This window comes from Gavialis gangeticus, unplaced genomic scaffold (assembly GCF_001723915.1).
Source record: "Gavialis gangeticus isolate Ggan-Ray unplaced genomic scaffold, GavGan_comp1, whole genome shotgun sequence".
Classification (NCBI taxonomy): Eukaryota; Metazoa; Chordata; order Crocodylia; family Gavialidae; genus Gavialis; species Gavialis gangeticus.
The window spans coordinates 8,316,114-8,335,540 of record NW_017728997.1 but is presented as its reverse complement, the minus strand read 5'-3'; the positions used below and the strand labels follow the sequence as shown (position 1 = coordinate 8,335,540).

Sequence of the window (19,427 nt, the reverse complement as noted above, 5' to 3'; positions counted from 1 at the left end):
CCAAGGTTTTTTGACTCCTAATAAATCCATAGTTACCACTCTAACCACCTCTCAATGATTTATGGGGGTTAACACCCCTTGCCTTGGGAAAGGGTAGTGGATAGAAACTTCCCCAGAGTCAAAGAGAGTCATCTCATCAGTCCCACTATATGAGCTCCCTCAGTGGCTTGATTACCACTTTTGAGACTGACAGTTCAACATTTGCAGCCTCCTTCCATTGAATGTAGCAACTGAAGATATTCCACAAATAAGCAGCATCGCCCCACTGGTCTGTCAAAGGCCGTAATGAGATTTCCAAATATAACTGCATGCTGCACGGGCCAGTACAGAAACCAGCATGCTGTCATGGATCTTGGGCTGTGTCCAGTTGGTTCTTAGGTGGGAAGAGGCCGTAAGTCACTTTTGTAATTCTTTGATATGCTAGCCAAATGGACTGATTGCTGGCATTAAGTAGAGCAAACTTAGGGCTGCAGATGGCCAGGGAAGTGCTGGGGATTGCCGTGGAATACAGTTCTCCTGGTCTGTCATCTTTGGGATATGTTAGTTGTATATCACAGGAGGATTTGTCTACACACAAGGAATCGTTTACTGGCCGGTAAAGTTTGCTCCTGTTTTGCACCAGCTTACTGATATAAACCAGTTACAGTGCATCAGAGATTCTCCCCAGTTATATGTTACTACAAAATCCTCTCTTCCTTCTAAATTACAGCTTCCCACACTGGCTTCAAACACAAAACCGGCTTCAAGGGACCCTTATGATTCTTTTTTCTCCTTAAGTGGTATAAACCTACGAAGTCAATTAAGCTATACTGTGTAAAACTACTGTACTCTCTTCATGGTAGAACAGAGTATAAACAGTGTGGGCTATGGATTTTCTGACAAACTAGTATGTTGGCTTAAAAAAATGGGAGGAAAGATCCCAAAAACCCTTTCCCCTTCACCATGTCCCTTTATCAGAGCACTTGAAAACATTCTGCTTTGCTCTTAAGTGTCTCCAGAAGTGTTTGGTCATTAAGCTGAGTTATCCTAATGATTGAACAGACGTGGCGTGCTCAGTGCGTGATGCCAGAAATCTTTCATTTCCTTTGTCACCGTTGTTCAAAAGAAGAGAATTTGGGAAGAGGCCAGTGGAGTGTCTGCAGCATCCCCGAATTTAACAATTGCATGATATTAGAAAATTCGAGATATTCCTTTGGCAGGAGCTAATCCTTGGCATATGGACTCTTTCCTCAGACAGCTCTGAGATGTGTGTGTCACAGTGAGCTTTTGGAAAATGTATCCGTAACAGGCTGCATCTGACAGTGTTTCACCTCTCACCGGGGCTATTTGCTAGATGTCACTGGATTTGCATGTCCCACAAGAGGGTTCTCCTGCTGGCATTTCAGCAGGTCACTCTCAGGGTCACTCAATAAGCTTTTTCTTTCCCCCGTGTCCTGAAAATGCGAGATGACATACAACTATGCAAGGCTCTCTGGTCCTCCTCATTTAAGCCGGTATGTGGGGGAATGCATAAAGGATTGACATGACAGAGGTGCTGCAAAGGGATCAATTGATTTCAAATTTCACGCTGTCCATGTGCTGCATTGATAATTCCATGCAATATTCAAAACTTCCATCAAGCAGTACCTTTTGGGTAGCGCTGAATACCAATTTCCGGCTTAACTTAATTATTATAGTTCCTGTGATCAGTCATAAATTAGTAGTGATTGATTCCAGAAGATTGAAGGAGTAAAATGGATGAGTACTGCAAACAAATATTGCACAAGGATACACACAAGTGGCAGATAAAGGGGAGCAGTGTCTAAGACTAATAATAGCTTCTCCTGCACAAAGTGGAGGACAATTTCTCCGCAGGCTGGTGAAACAGATTGGGCCTCAGCAAGAGCATCACTGGGAAGCTGGCCTAAATTTCAACCTGATATGCTTGCCTGGGAGCTTGGCTCACGTACTGGAATGGTCACTGGACCTGGACAGCAAACTGTTTTCCCATCCTGCAAAAATGTCCGTATTCTCCATTAAGAGGAAACCGTGGCCTTTAACTCACAAACAGACTGAGGAGGAGAGCTGCAACATGCCAGGTAGCCTGGTGATAGAAACCTCATCAAGCATTCAGGGGATACAACGCCTGCTCTGCCTGATTATGGACCAGGGACTGGAGCCTGGGTCTCCTACGTCCCAGGAGAGCACCTTACAGTACCTTGGCCCCTGGCTATCCTGGTTCATGCCTCTCTTAATCTCACCTCTTGGAGTTTTCTCTCTCTTTTTTTTTTAAAGCTCTGATTAGAAATGCCTATTCTGGGCCCAAGAAGCTGCTCCGGAGGAACATTTTATTGTGTCTGGTTTCTTTCCATGAAAAGTTGCAGTCCTGACAAAAATCAGCATTATTCCTTTTTATGTTGTTCTGCTAGCCTCAGCCATGGTCACAAGCTGACCCTTTATATACAAATGCAAGGGTCTTAATGATAACCGAGCCATGTGCTATTGGCTTGTCTTGGGCATATCTCTTATTGCACTGAAGACTTGAGTGTGACAATGCTGATTTATTGTAGCTGAGGATCTTACCCAATATCTGGTCTGCAGTCACACCCTTGCTTTGATATTGAACATTGTTTCAGCAGAACTCCACTGGTATTCACTCGACTAGCGTTGCATACAAGTCATTAATCTTTACTGACTCACTTTGGTTCTTCATAGCCGTGCCTCTCTCATTCTTTTACCCTGGCATAATTATATATTGAACTGTCATAACTGAAACTTGTACCGGTTTGGACTTGCTTGGAATATAAGTAGGAGGTAGTTCCTGGGTTTGTTTGAAGAGGGGTTGCACTTCACAGATGCGTTTGCATGTAGCAATGCCTAACTTCTGGCTTTTCTTTGTTCCTTTGGGTGTGTTTCCAGCTCCTGTTACTCATGGACATAATCCCAGCGTGTGCTTGTATGAGATTACAAGCAACAGCCTATAATTTGTTTGCCAGTGAAACCCTGTTTGAAGATAGGCTGATGGCTTTTCCTGCCCTTTTCAGATCCTGTTGATATCAGTGAGAGTTTTCCCATTGACATCACTGGCTGTTCATTGGAGCACATCTTAAATCATAATACAGTACCTGGTCCCTGAAGGCCAAATCCTGCAGTCTTTGTGCAGATGCATCAGATTATTTAGGCCTGAAAACTGAGTGTAGACTCAAGCTCCTGGAAAACATAGACTCACTAGAACCAATCTGCAGGAAAACTTGCACATCTGAGGTGAAGGGGTAGGGACATATCTCCATTTCACCTAAAGCTGGGGAATAAAACCAGCCCCTGGCACAAGTTATAGCCTGGTTTATTTTGCAATTATGCCAGGTCACATTACACTCCAGTCCTATCCTTTGTGGTCTTCAGCCAGCATTGGTGAGGGGCAGGGGTGAGTATGCTGAAATGAGCCAGTATAGTAAAAAAATCTATTCTGAATTTTTTTTTTTTGTGCCAGACTTCCCTGACAGGCAGGATTACAGCTCAGTATATCCAAGGTGGTAACCTGAGTTTTCTTTTTGAAGCTGTATTAATAATCAGAAAATAGAAAACCGTTTAAAAGGTCTAAAGATTTAAAATGTTTAAAACCTTTCATGAATACATGTTATTAAGAGCAATTAATGCACAGACCACAAGGAACAGTATAGTGCAAAGGTGCTATTAGGACAAATGGTGGACAAGGGGACATCGTTGCAAGAGGTAAGAAAATGACGGATACTATTTGTTCTGCTACAGGTATACCAAAATTCCCCAAGGAGAAAATTGAGCCACTTGATGTCGAGTGTGGTGATTCTGTGGTTTTGCACTGTAATCCCCCCAAAGGAATTCCACCCTTGCATATCTATTGGATGAATATTGGTAAGTAAGATTTAATTATACACAATACATGTGACCATTTTCTAAAATGCCTGCCTTAAAGATCAGTTTCATTAAAAATCCACAAAGGCTGGAAAAAATAGAAGAAGCATAAAGCGCAGACACAAGTGACAATTTTTGCCCAATCAACCCCCCTGCAGCTGTGACCAAACAGATACACACGGCTGCAAAGCACTTTAAAAGGGCCTGGTCACACAGAAATCTTAACCCTCAGGTGAAGATGCTTCAAAACAGTGTTTTCTGTACTGTAACTTGTGTCTGCACTGCCTCCCAGCCGCTTTCAGAAAGGGAGGGGGAAAGGGAGCGGAGGGAGTTTGGTTTGGGGGGCTCCAAGTCACTCATCCCGCCCTCCAGTACTAGAATGAGCTCCCTTTCCCCCTCCCATTCTGAAAACAGCACCTAGTGGGAGGTAGGAGGGGCCATTGCTAGGGAAAATCGGCTGCTAGATATGCTTCCCACTGGAACCAGCAATGAACTTCTGTTTGGTCCGGGGGATCGTTGCAATTCAGAACACATCCTGCAAGGCGTTTTAAGTTACAGAGGAGAGCTGTACTTCTGTCTGCGCCCATAAGCATGCAGAAAATCAGTGACATACCGTGGGGCTCCAGTGCCGGGGAGACAATGCTTGCACTTGCTCCCACCCCCTGTCCTTGTAGTTATACATAAAGTCATGTCACAAGATAAGAGCTCTAAAGGCCCTGGCTGGCACTCCCCTCAAGCCCAGGGGCCGTGACTTCCCCTCCTCCCCATTGGTCTGCCACTGGATTTGGCTGTCATTGCTGATAGCTCAAAGAAAACTTCTTGGTGCACCACAGGAAACTAAAACTGAAGGAAAACAGTGGAGCATGAAATCTAGACTCTACTGAAGCCAGAGGCAAAATTTCTACAAGTGATTAATGAATGAAATAAAAGCAAAAACTGAAATATTATGATGTGATTCTTTAATTTGTGGCATGGCTTCAACTGGAATCTAGTGTTTCAGTTTTGGCCTTCCTGTCTTAGAAGATAGATGAAGTTCAGAGATAGGTGATAATAAGAGCTAGAAACATGGGGAACTACTTGTAACACCAGACAACAAAGATAAAGAGGTGCTGCTCTTCATCCTTTCTACAATGCAGACAATAAAATTGAAGGCCAAACAAATTTTAAAATTGATTTAAGATACATTTATTTTTACATAAAGTATAAAGTCTGAGAGCTCAAAAGGATTTTAAAGAGGATAATAAAAATACTGCAGCCACAGTAAAGAGGATGTCAGTGATACAAACCTTCTTACATCAGGATAAGGCAGTTAACAAAATTAGGAAGAGCTTTCCATTTTTGTTGGGTTATTGGTTTTTTTAAGGATATGGTTACCATCCTGTGTGAGTATCTAAGGAAAAATTGTCATCCATGGAAGTCAATGAAAAACTCCTGTTAATGTCAATGGGGCAAAGGTCCCAGACTGATCTGATCTTTTATAGTAATTGCCATACTCCGGACATAAAAAATGAATACTCTCTTACCGTTGTCTCTTTTAACAATAAACCAACACAACCACTACATTATGTACTGGTTCTTTTATATTATGTGTCATTAAAAAGAATCATAGGTTTGATTTTTTTTCCCCTCACCAAGAACCTACAAATCGTCTCATCAGTGGCACTGTTGCAGGCCGATGTTACAAGGAATTTTTACTGCATTATACCCTAACGATCCCATCATTAAGATACAGGAAGCAAACTGTACAGTGAATCCTGCTTTTCTGCACCATGTTTACATGAGTTCTTTCTCCAGATCAAACAAGCAGCCCTGGGTAATGTGGCCCTATTATGTGGCTAAAGGCTACAGCAATTTAGCTCAGCCAGGAACTTTGTGCTCACTAGTTGTGCCGGCCATTCTGCTTCTTCTGGAAGTATAAATCCTCCTATTGGGGGCATGGCTGTGTATCATGACCATATCACAATTATTTTTTCTTCCTAGATTTGCAACACATTCCACAAGATGCAAGGGTTTCCATGAGCCTTAAGGGGGATCTCTACTTTGCAAACGTAGAAGAAAATGACAGTCGAAGCGATTATTGTTGCTTTGCAGCATTTCCAAGACTGAGGACGATCGTCCAGAAAATGCCAATGACGCTGCGGGTAACACGTTGTAAGTCTGTGGGGTGGGATGGGATCCCCCCCCGCATTTAACTCCCCAGTTGTCACTAAAGGCAGATGCATGCCATGTGTCTCTAATCTGATTCTCTCTGAAGAAAATGCATGTTAATATGTTTGTTCCTGCATTATTAACCTTACTCTAAGGGGTATGTCCAACTGATAAAAGCTTCTGCAGCTGTAGGGTTTCAAAAGCGTTGCCGTCCTCCCTCATGTTCTTCATCACTATGAAAGCTAATCACGATGCATCAGGGAAATCAACTCCTTTCACAAGTGCATCATTAGGCATTTCATACCGCCTCCTCCCCCTTGGGCCCAAGCACTGGCTTTGCCTGGATATGACAATCAGGGTTTGGAGAACGGCATTAGGGAGCTCCGGTTAGTGTGATTGGAGTACATCCCAAGCGTCCCATTAGAGAGAGAGGCTCTTGCTTGGCTGACCGGATGTCAGAAAACTTGAAAGGAGTTACAGCCTGTAGTTCTTGGTTTGTACCTGAAAAAGCCTACCCCTGAGCTCAGCCATGGAGAGCCGTTTGCCTCCACTTTTGAGTAACTCTTCAAGGAAAAGAAGCAACGAATCGGATGCCTGAGCTTCTGAGCTTATGAAATGACTTGCCATACTTGAATCTCAGTCAGGCACATCAACATTAAGGTTTTGTTACTTGTAGCAGTATTTCATGTTGTCCGTGCTGGCTGTGTCACATTCTTCTGACTTTTTGGGCCTGCTTTATCCATACAAGTAAAGGATATTTTCTTCCTAACTTTAAAGCATTAATATTTAAGGCTTAGTAGGGGGCAGAAGAGGGGGGCTGTTTTGACAAAAGTATATATGAATCCAGCATCAATTCTTCATCTTAATGCTTTGTTTAAACTTCTTTTATTTTTTAGTGTATTAATTACGAGGAAAGAAATATCGGAATTAGATACCGATCTCCATGAATTTCTCAGTGTGTCCAGTCACAAAGCTCAGATTAGAGCGTTAGTGTAAGGTTTGATCATATATACAGTTCTGAATACCCAAGCTAGCGAGGTCTTTAAGCCTGCATACACTCTGCTTGAAACCAGTAGACCTATGCATGTTCTTAAAGTGAAGCTCCTGTTTAAGTACTTTGCTGAATCAAGAGCAGACTGCTCGACTCTGTGCAGCAACAAGGCCTTTAACAAGCTGCTGCATCGAAAAGAAGAAGAAAGGTAGATAGCCAGCAAAAAAAGGGGACAGCATTTTAATGGGACAGCGTTTTAATGGCGGCCTCTGGTCAGTTAACTCTGCTTGAATTGCTGTTTAAGGAACATTTTCCCAAATATTGTATCTTTTAAATGTTTCATTATATGTACAGAAATTCTCATTCTCATTTGCATTCTGTTATTTTGGCTGTTTTATGTAAGCTGTCTTTGACACGTCTTTTAAGAAAGAACTGTATCCATTTTTTCCTGATTGTTTTGTTTGTTTTGTTGCTTCTTTTTGACACCGTATAAACACTTACGTTGGCATTTGGTTTTCATTTTTGTTTATTTCAGTTAAGCACACTAATGACTCAGGCTCCCCTAATGCTGCTGTTACTAAGGGTGAGTTGAATGTCCTTGTTTGTTAGTTAGTTTTTGAATTGCAACGAGACTATTCGAGATGGGTAATCTGCATCTTCATTAAAATGAAATATCCCACTAGCTGAGATGAAATACTGGCTACTGCTCAGAGAAAACTTTAGATGGTTATCCCAGACATAAGCAATATATAGAACAGTACATATTCAGGCTTTTGCCGCTTTTGACTGAGGTGTGAAGTCTTTCCTTATCACTACAACATCTATTATCCTGTGTAATAGAAGAAAGACAAGTGGCCCGGACTGATACAAATTATTTTTCCAAACTGGCAGTTTTCCTGATCAAAGAAGTGATTTCAAAAGTAGTTGAAAGCTACAGAGCCATGAAGAAGCTTTGCTGACTGGCCAATGTTGGAATATTCTGCTGATGTTTAATGCACGAGGGCTGTAGTGCATAACTAAAACAAATATCCTGTTTCTCACCAGTCTTTAATCATCCCTAAATACTGTTAGCATGGGAAATATTTAAAAATTATGGCCAAGTTTTCCAAAAGTAACTATTAAGTTTGACTGCCTCAGATTTTTGGAATATCCAGCTTGAAATCCTGATTTTTCAGAGAGTAAGTATTCAACAGCATTTGAACATTGGATGGCTTTCACATGCCTTGAGATGGACATCCGAAGTGACCAATCACTTCTAAAAATTGTGGCCTTGGAAGCTTGCATTTGCACATGCGCTCGGTGGTAGATAGAAATATAAAGAAATAGACATTTTAAAGGAATGGGAGAAAAAATGAAGAAAAATGGTTTGAAATGATTTTTTTGCTAAGTTATGAGGAAACCGCTTTTCTTGAAGAACCAGTGAAGATTGGAACAGCATGTTCATTATTAATGATTATTGAATAGTCATTAACACTATGAATTGTTACAATGATGTTGTACAAGAACATATTGATTTTTTTTGTAGGTCTAGAGTAAATGATCACCTAAAACATTTTTTTTTTTGCACAATGGAGTTTTATTAACAGTTAAACAGTGTCTTTCTTCCAAAGAGTATCCCAAAATACATTCCTCAGTTACTGTATCTTTTACAATTGTAAAGAGAGGATGAATTCTGAAGAGTATGTTTTCAGCTGAGCTTGGAAAGAAGATGGAGATTCAGCGAAGAAGGAAGACAGTAGAAAGACTAATGCAAGAACATTAATGGGAAACATTCATGTACCAAATTGCCCTTATGTATAAGGCAAGAGTGGGGGAAGAGGAAATGGAGAGGGGAAAATACTGGAGAAGCAGGTTGAATTGCCTGGCAATCAAGACAGAGGGAGGCTGGAGTGAATCAATGGAGAATTTTCAAGGAATGGCAGGAAATTTTGGATGGGCTATTGATAGGCAGTCAAGGAGGGAATGAGTTCACGTTCCTAGGTCATGTGAAGTGGGAAAGTAATTTTTCTTCAGACTGTTGCTCAAAAAGACAAGAATTGAGGTTATGATTTGAAAAGCATACAAGGGATTTCAACAGAGTCAGAATAGTGCAGCTTCCCGTCACCCCCGGCATGATCTGGGAGTCACGCTGCAACTTGCAACCTCTGCAACTAGGATTTCATGTACCAGCCAAACTTGTTTGCATCTGCGCATGTTTGCCTAATCAAGACACCCGCAACATCAACTGGAGAGAGGAGCCGTTTCTATAGCATAGCTTCGTTCCAGCTATTTCTCAAAGACTGGCTTAAACTGGAATTACTCATGATAAAGTTATGCATATGCTTAAGCTTAGGAAGCAAGGGGGTTCTAATATGTTTGCATTTACTTTCATTATTGTAGTTGTGCTCTGAATATAAGCAGATAATATAAGTGGGTAGGCCTCTTAACAAAGCATCTTAGTATAAAATCTAAGAAAATACTAAATATATACTCCAGCCATCTTCCGACAGCAGCAACATTTGTGCCACTGGGGAAAGGTGCCTAGGAAAATTCAGGGGTGTGTAGAAACCTTTTTCTTGAGAAAGTCTGAATCTTCTTTTTTCTCCTTTTTTAGCAAACTTTATTAAGGAACGAAAACCCAAACTGCTGATACCACCTGAATCTTCTGGCATTAGCTCGTCAGTCACTGTCATCAAAGGAGGGGTCCTGCTACTTGAATGCATCGCTGAAGGGCTGTGAGTATTGCTTATGCTTAATAGTCTTCTGGAGTGAATTGGGAGAAAAGGAAGCAGCAATGCTATATTACTTCAACCAATGCGTGTTTTTACATCAAATCTTTGCTTTGGGTTCTCTTTAAAGAAAGTTACATTTCTTATAATGTAGCACAAAGCTAGAATGGAAAACTCAGAAGTTGGTTATTAACGTTTAAGTTTTAGGACCATATATTTGAAAAAAAACCCACATTTACCATGAGAATTTAGATACCACCTTTATTATTCTAGACTAAGTTTATCTTCAGATGCTTCAATATGATGACCACTGACAGTTATGCTGCATTTGAACACATTATGAATTGAATAACACCACATTTTACTTGCAAGGTTTGGCAGTATTTCTGTTTTTCTTTCCTATTTGAGCCAGTTCAGATTTTACCTCTTTGTTTGGAAAAAGCTTGGTAATTTAATTAAGTTTCATATTCTCAGAACACCTTCCTTAATACCACTGTAATAGATAATATTTCTACTGTGATGATCCACTAGATCTAACCAAACCAAAGGGTTTGGTTCGATCCAGAATGAAGACAATGTCTTATCTGCAAAATTTGTCTAGAGAGTACCTTCTCTTTATTCTCAATGGCATAGAACAGAAGCAGTATAGAAGAGGGAAGGTTAACTAGATACCACTTTAAGTGCAGCTCTCATCGTGGTGTGATGATTGCTTGTGAATGTCTCTAAAGCCCTACTTCTGCTCCAGGGCAGGAGTAGCCACACAGCAGTGCTATCAACAGTACAGGGTCAAGTTCATCCATGTTCCCCATCCTGAGTAACACTTTATCTTGCGGTTAGCATGCAATATTCTGCCCTAAAAGCGTTGCCATTGGAAAAAGTTCAAAATCCTGCAACGACTGAACCTAGAAGGGAAATGTATTTGCTACTGGTTTATACGTGACAATGTTTGTTGAACAGGGTTTTAAATCGTGCTGTTTTCAACCTAGTTTCAGACTCCGTATCGTTGTTTGTTGACCAGCTAGAAGAGAGATCATCCATATTAGAGTGCATACAATTATTACCCACTACAAACCTCAAAGTCAGGATGATTCTTTCTGAACAGACATGTTCAGGGCACCTTGTTTGTCCGTGCTGACTTGATAGGTAGGGATACATAAATCGTGGCTTTGCCATTTTCATGGAAACTGAGAAAAATGTGGGGTTCTGTGATCACTGTGAAAAATGGCATTTCTCGTGATTTTGTGTGGAATCACTTGTAAAAATATAAGAGTTTACTGGAATACAAAGAAGGCATGGCAATCCCTGCAGCCACAGAGCACATGGTTTGAGAGAGAGCTGAGCTAGAGACCTAGACTCAGTGAAGGCGCCAGTCAGGAAAGCGAAAAGGGTTTCAGTGCCATCTTTTAAGAAGCCAGATGCAGTGCTGCAGACTGGAGATCACGAATGAAAAGAAATCCAAAAAAACTAAATATTTTTCAGCCCAGGATCCTGTAAGGCAGCTTCTTATAGGAATGTTGCATGCAGATGGTGGTAAATTGTTACGTTCATCATGCAACGTAACTGGATGTGTCAAGGAAAAACCGCATTGATCAGCATTTAGAGGCCGAATTCTGTATAAAGTGAAAGGATTCTGCAGAGGCTGAAGGTCAGAGTAAGAAACAAGTGACTATGTCCTCAGTCTTTAAACAAACCACTGAAAGAAGTCTGACAAGAAGAGAGGCTACATTTGCACTAGTGGAGGCATTAAGAGCTGCCGACATACCTCTGGAGAAAATTGATAACCCTAAATTAAGGGACTACTTGAACAAATACGTGCCAAATGGTGGCAGTTTCCCATGTCCATACAAGCTTCACCAACATTATCTACCAGGAGTAATTGCTTCGCAAGATCAGCCTACAAAATCAGCATTGGCAGAATATGAGTCAATCTCGATTGCAGCAGACAAAGCAACAGGTGCCCAGGATAACTATGTTGTGAACATTTTACTTGTACCTGGGAGCTGGCAAGACTGCAACCTGCCTCTTTCTCAAACAGAGCCAGTTCACTTCACATCTGTCAATATTTGCACCATGGCACAAGCTGTAGTAATGGTCACAGTAAACTACAGCTTAGAATTTAACAAGATAGCAGCATTTTTACCTGATAATGCCATGTATATGTGCAAAGCTTGCTCTAATATGCCCCATGGAAAGATGCCCAGTACAATTCATGTTACTTGCAGTGCACACATTCTTTCTTTCGTAAGTGACATCTGGTGCATATATTTTCCTGAAGTTGATAGTCTGGTTTCCTTTTTTTGAAAAACATTCAAATATTGTGCAGGCTGTAAGCTTTGATACAGAGAATGCATTGCCAATCAAAGCTGGGACCTATGTGTAACTGCGTCACTTAGAATCATAGAAAATGAGGGTGGGAAGGGACTTCAGGAGACCATCTAGTCCAACCTCCTGCTCAAAGCAGGATCATCCCAACCAAGGCTTTGCCTAGCCAGGTCTTAAAACCCTCCAAGGATGGAGATTCCACAACCTCTCTGGATGACCTGTTTCAGTACTTTTCTACCCTCCTAGTGGCAAAGTTATCTCATATATAACTGCAACTTCCTTTGCTGCAACTAGAAACCATTGCTCCTTGTTCTGTCATCTGCCACCACTGAGAACAGCCCAGCCCCATCCTCTTTGTAACCCTGCTTCAGGTAGCTGAAGGCTGCTATTAAATCTCCTCTCTTTCTTCTCTTCTCTGGACTAAATAAGGCCAATTCCCTCAGCCTCTCCTCGTAAGTCATGTGCCACAGCCCCCTAAACATTTTTGTTACCCTCTGCTGGACCTTCTCCAATTTGTCCACATCCTTTCTATTGTGCGGGGCCCAAAACTGAACACAGTACTGCAGATGTGGCCTTGCCAGTGCTAAATAGAGGGGAATAATCACTTCCCTTACCAGCTGCCAGCACTCCTACTAATTCAGCCCAGTATGCCATTAGCCTTCTTGACAGCAAAAGCACACTGTTGACTCCTATTCAACTTCTTGTCCATTATCATCACCAGGTCCTTTTCTGCAAAGCTGCTGCCCAGCCAGTCAGCCCCCAGCCTGTACTGGTGCATGGGATTGCTCTGTCCTACGTGCAGGACTTTGCACTTGTCCTTGTTGAGCCTCATGAGATTTCTTTTGTTTCAATCCTCCAATTCGTCTAGATCACTCTGAATACAAGCCCTACCCTCCAGCATATTTACCACTCCTTCCAGTTTGGTGTCATCTGTAAACTTGTTGAGAGTGCAGTCTATGCCGTCTTCCAGGTTGTTGATGAAGATATTGAACAAAACTGAAACACTTCCAGCAGAGCTAGTGGTTACAAGGTGGAATTCATGGTTTAACACACTTTGTTATTGCACAAAGAGTATGAAGTACTACCAGCAACTTGTGTGCGAGGGGTTTGAAATCACGCCTGGCGCACAGTGCATGCTTATACCATACAAACTCTCTTAAGACAGGGTGACAGTAAAGATCAAGTGAAGTTCGCAGCTGAAAATGCACTAGGGTTCATGGAGCTTCTAACATGGTTTGAAAGTTGTCAGGCATTGATCCACCAAGCACACAAGCTGATGGATTTGATAAGTTGGCTCACGGCAACTTTTAAACTGTCAGTGTGAAAACCAGCAGAGACAAGTGCCATTCCAGGCCATAGCTGCAAAGCTGAATCAGTACTACAAGCATGATTAGTCACTACCACCTTGGTTTAAGCTACCAGCTGCCTCCTTTTTTTTAGTTCTGTTCACATTTTTTACCCCAGTCAGGTGTCTTTTCTGAGTTTTGATCCTCAGCAACTAAAATCAGTCCCTAGATAGCAGAGAGAGCATGACAAGGGATGTTCTGCTTACATGGACTTTGTCAGAGTGTCAGATGCCTTTGACTGTGGCTACGTTTTGGGAGTCTGTTTCTGATCGGTTTCCACATCTTCATAACTTGGCAAAATCCTGCCCTACCATTCCAACCAATTTGGTGGATCCAGAAAGCATAATCTCAGTGTATGGACATGTGGTCATACTACAGAGACAGAGAGGAGGTCAGCTGCAACTGCTGGTGGATGCTGAATGCTATCATTTAACAACTGACATGAATTGTTTCTATTAAGGTTAGCATTATTTATTATTGTTCAACTTTTTGTCAAACACATAATAAATTGTGATGATATTAGTTACAATTTATATTGTATACATTTATATTCATAATATATTTCAATTGAGATTTAAATTCAATACTTAGATTTATAATCATGTGGTCATTTATTTGATATTTTCATGAACTTTGCTATTTAATTGTGCTGCAGTTTTTGCCTCTCGGCCAATCAGTGGCAAAAGGGAGCTCGCCGCAAAGAGGCCGTGTAACAGGCTCCACGTGTCACAAGTGGCCCATGAAAATCCTTTTGTCTTGCTGCAATTTAGGTAGGCCCCTACTGATAGGGCATCAGTCACTTTTGAACTGGCAAGATTGTGCCTCTGCAGTTGGTTGCCATTTCTGTAAAGCAAGTGAATGACTTCTCTGTTGGATTCATGCCAAGTAACCATAATGGATTCTTATTCTTATTCTCTTTTGCAGTACGTCTTGTCTAAATGGCCAAATATGCCTGACAGCCATAAAAATCCAGCAGATTTACTTTTATATAAAAGTGTAAATTTTTAGGTTCGGGAAAGCAAGGAAATTATGACATGCCTGAAGCAAGAATAAATAAGGATTTATTCTTTTTATTTCCCTGTAGGACTTTTCTAATGAGCTATAATTAGAGCAGGTAAAAAAAATAGTAGTAGTAAATTTAATGAAACTAATTAAATTCACATTTTCAATTAATTTTGCCATGATATTTTTCAGTTTCATTTTCCAATAAAGCATTCAAATGAATTTTTTTGCAAGGGAAAAAAAAGCCCTGTTTTGCAGGGTAAAAAAAGTACTTATGCTTCTTTTATTTTGTATTTTTTTACACTGAAAAGAAATGGAAGTTGGATTTAAAAGAGAGACAAAAAGAGAGTACTTTCACTCACCAAAACCCCCATATATTTGTAATAATTTTAAAACAAAAGAAACATCCAATGAATTTGAGGAAAAAATATTTTTATTAATTTAATCAGCTCTAATTCTGTTCCTACCATACTTCCGTTTTATGAAATGGTTCAATGTACCCAGTCTACTTCTTTGTAAAAATGTAATTATCAAGCACGTACGGCTCAGGACAGTCAACGGCAAACTAAAGCAACAAAGACCATCCCTACCTTGTCTTTTTATGAACATTTTACCCATCTCTAAACTATTTAAAGCAGTCTTCCTGGTATGTCACAAAGATCTAAACTGGTCTCAGCAGCATTAATGAAACGCAAGGAGTTTAAATGTGTCATTGCTTCTGTACAATATCAGCAAAGGGAAGTCTTACAGGCAATATGACAGTCATTGTTATGTATGCTGCTTATAGAAAACCATAGTTTCTTGGTACCTGGGGCTTTGAGTAACTTGTGCCTGGGCATTTTGCCATCTTAACAGATGGACATGAGAGTAAGCAGATATGATGCTGTGTATGTGCATCATGTCTGGTGCTGGGGTCAGGGAACCCTGCTGGGACTGTTCAGACAACAGTCGGTCCTGAGTTTCTGTGTCTCTGGTTCCAAGTAGACTGTTAACTTACTAATATCATAAAGTGCTTTTTTCAGGCATGTCCAGCATACGATTAGAAATTAGTCTGATCAGGCAGGGTTCTGGGCAAAGTCATTTTAATGAAGCCATTTCCCTTTGACTGTCTGCAAGGGCCCTTATGGAATAGGACAAACAAGCTTCAGTCCCTCTGCTACGGTTCATGCCAATATATTTACAAGGTATGCAAACGTGTGTCATAACCTGCTGTTGGCAGTGGAGGATTCATTGAACATGGGTTCCTTTTAACCAAGAGACGGTACAAGCCATGAACAATATAAAAGCTCCAGGCTGGGTGTTTGTATGGGGAAAATGTGCAAGCTGAGCACACAAAGGGGCATGTGAGGGAATTCTGCAAACACATTCTCACAAAGGGTTATGCATAAACCCTCATTATTTGTTATGCTGCCCATGGAGGGTTAAGATACAGCTTCAGCCATCCCCACTCTCCCATATGCATCAGACTAAAAAAACCCACCCTAAACTAAAATAACCCCTCCGCATCCTTTTTCTTTCTTTTCCCCATAGCCCAACTCCTCATCTAACCTGGACCAGGGTCGGTAGAGACATGCCCGAGGACAGGGCAGCTATGGAAAATTACGGAAAGGTTTTGAAGATCGGAGAAGTGTCCGCAGCCGATGAAGGAACTTACCTGTGCATGGCAAGCAATTCTGTGGGGAGAGTGAAACATGAGTTCCATGTCCATGTGGAAGGTGCTCCATATATTTTTAAGTAGTTTTATATGTTGAACCAAATGGGCAGTCGCGAGGTAACAAGTTAGAATCGCAGCTGGTAGAAAGTTGCATCATTGCATTTAAGTTGGTGGTACTGCATGAATTAATACAGCTGAGGAATGAGCCTCAACTCTCAAGAAGCTTGTTCCGTGTCGCATGGAAGTGAATGAAAACTGATGTTTTCTTCAACCATTAATATTTCGGTTTCCCATACTATGCTCTTAGTAAATTCAGACATATGGCTATAACTATTAAGATCTGTTTTAGTCGAAACATGAATCCCATCACCTGTGTTATATTGGATGTCAGGTTAGATGATGTAATTGCATCATCTGGCCATAACATCTGTAAAACCAGGGTTTGTTTGCTTTTTAAATTGATGTGAAATAGGGTAGCTTCGGTCCAGATCTAGACACCATTTAAGCAGACTGCTCTCACTCCATTGAATAAGTTGCAAAAACAATCTGTATTTAGAGGGAGAATTTGAAGGCATCTTACAAAAACAAGATAAATTAAGACTAACAGATTATAAGGCTTCACAGAAACATTGTTACTGATGGTTAATCTCCCTCATATTAATCACATTTATCACCAATTAAGAAATGTGAATAATTTCATATTCTTTCCCTCTGGCCTGACACTTGCCTCATTTCCCTCCCGTTTGCTCAAAATGGCTCTGCCAGAAAATTATCTGTATTTCCTACCCCTGTAACTCCTCAATCGTTTCTTTGACTCCTTGCACATCATGCTTAATACTCCTCAGCCTCAGGACTCTGCTTCTGCTTATATCTCTCCTGCCTTAACTACACTCCCACACTCATCTTTTATGTTGCTGATCTGGCTTATCTCTATGCCCACTCGACATCCTCCCACTGAGAACCCAGAGTCGACTTTCACACCCTCCTACGTGCCTGAGACACCTTCTCCCCCACTAAGTGTGCACTCTGTTCACACCAGCCTTGAAGTTTGCTAGTGGACTTTCTTTTGTTCATCTCTGTAGGCTGTAAACTCCTTAGGGCAGGGATACTGCCAACACTTAAAGAACAATTAATAATAATAGTAGTATCTGCCTTTGCTATTGACACATTAAGAATAACAAGAATAACAACAGTTATGAACACTGATAATGATACCACTGCTACTACTAATGATGTTGTTGTTATATGCTGCAATAGTCTCCAGACACACAAATGAAGAGTCAGAGAGGCCCCCGGCAAGGTGTGCGAGGGAAGGATCAATAGGATCTGCTGTGGGATCTCCATAGTCATGCTTTCTACTATGCCACATATGCATGGCAGGGGGTGTGATTGTGGGATCCAGTATTGGATCCCATTGTACCTTACTGCTGGTTCAATGGGAGCCCAGGATCACAATCCCCCTGCGCTAGCAGGTAGCAAACTTCTGCAGCTGGGAGCCCTGTCACCTGCTGGAGCCTCCAGCCACGAGGGCACATGCTGCACCCCGGGGGCTAGGAACTGCATCAATGTGGCCACCCTAGCCACACATTTGGTTAATGGTGAGATAGGAACCAACCACAAAGTTACGACACATCTTTTGTGGCTTATTCCTTGTTTGATGACTCCATTAATTGCATTAACGCTTGGCCGGGTAACAACTTAAGACATGATTAACTGGTTAACGTGTGCCGGGGCCTCTGTGTTTACCCAGCAACAGAAAAGCAATGCCACACAGTGGTTTAGAGGAGCTGAAATGACAAATAGGTGCTCCTCTTTCAGAGTTTATAGGGCAGTTCAATGGGTTGCCTCAGGAACAAAACAGGTACCGGGCTAAGATTTGCAGCGTTCCTCGTCAGAGTGGTGCATCTCAGCCCCCTTTCTGGAGGAGGTTACCTCTCCTCTGGGCCCTGGAAAGCTGTAAAAGGGGGGGCACTCCAAGTTCTTCCTGCCCCGACCCGCCAACAGCCCAGGAGGGAGCAGTAGCAGCTTGATGCCTTATGCTTTTATAGCCTTGTCTCCTGTGCAAGCTGTAGTGATGCAGACAATACAGAAAAATGTGGTGACTCCTTATTCCCAGGTGAAGAGTCGTAATTGGGCTCACACTAGGGCAGAATAAAACCTTCAGAGGTGTCTCTTGGTAATGCTGCTCTTTCAACTCTGCTCACATAGCTGCTCGTTTGGTTTGGACACCCAAAAAAAACAAACAAAAAAACCCAACAAAAAAAAGGCTTCTGAATGAGGATGTAGAAACCTAATTGAAAGACTTGGCAACAACATTTTTCACTTGCATCAAGGAAAAAAATAAGTAAATAAAAACCTCCACTCTGCAGAGAGAAATGTGCTCATACAGTATTAAACCATTCACATCTGCCAACTGCTTGATTTTAATCTCTGCCGCCCCATCTCTTCTCGCTCCTCACAGGAAGGAATAACTGAAAGGAATAACGCCTTGCAAACGCCTACCCTGCATTCAGTTGTTAACACACAGAACAGCCGTTTGTCACATTATTTGACCATTAAACACAATCCTGTTTTGTGTACGGGCTGCTTTTCCCAAGTGTGCGCGTTGTGTCAGAGGGGAGATGGAGGAGGGGGAGTAGGCCACCAGGTTGCGGGGAGTGTTCGACTGCTACTGTATGGGAAGTTGCTGACTCCCAGAAATCATTCCAGATGGTTTGGAACATCTCTACTGTAGCTGAATATTTTAACAATCTGCCCATGGTTTTTTCAGCTTTAAAAATTGCAGCTTTCAAAGGAATTGCAGGAGCAGCAAAAAGTAACGTACCAGAGAAATTACGTTAATTAAGCAGTTGAGAAGGTTGACCCCCAGATTTTTACAGGGACCAAAGCTTCCTGATTAATGATCAATTCTGTTAATTAAAAAAGCAATTCTCCGCCCTCCCAAAACCCCCACCATACCCCCCCCTCAATAAAACCCCTAATAATCACCATATTGTATTAGAAATGCTTTTATGTGAGCTTTTAAACCCTTTTCTCTATAATGTAGGTTGTTGTCACTAATAGGAATTCCATCTTTTAAGAGTCTCCTCACATGTGGCATATTGGCCTAAAATTGAGGTCAAATACTATCCTTTTATTTGGGTTTTGAATGATGTCACTAACAATCACAGCAAAACATAGATTCATAGATTCATAGACGTTAGGGTCAGAATGGGCCTCAGTAGGTCATCAAGTCCAGCCCCCTGCCCTGGGCAGGAAAGAGCGCTGGGGTCAGTCTCCTCTTGAACACCCCCAAGGTAGGGGGGAGCACCACCTCTCTTGGAAGCCCATTCCCTTCTGGCAGAGCCAGAAAAGGATCTTGGAGTCATCATTGACTCCAAAATGAA

The 19,427-nt window shown here is 41.6% G+C and overlaps 1 protein-coding gene across 11 annotated transcripts in view; it reads left to right on the top strand.

The window, feature by feature from the left end:
- The window catches only part of CHL1 (cell adhesion molecule L1 like), a 195,398-nt gene that overhangs the window by 106,818 nt on the left and 69,153 nt on the right, over nt 1-19,427 (top strand). For 9 of the 11 annotated variants that reach the window (XM_019504731.1, XM_019504728.1, XM_019504735.1 and 6 more), the window contains 5 exons: nt 3,748-3,870; nt 5,851-6,021; nt 7,545-7,592; nt 9,603-9,723; nt 15,918-16,102. In XM_019504731.1, coding sequence (XP_019360276.1) covers nt 3,748-3,870; nt 5,851-6,021; nt 7,545-7,592; nt 9,603-9,723; nt 15,918-16,102 — 648 coding nt within the window. The remainder of the gene's footprint in view (nt 1-3,747; nt 3,871-5,850; nt 6,022-7,544; nt 7,593-9,602; nt 9,724-15,917; nt 16,103-19,427) is intronic. The other 2 variants (XM_019504727.1, XM_019504729.1) reach the window with 1 other exon arrangement.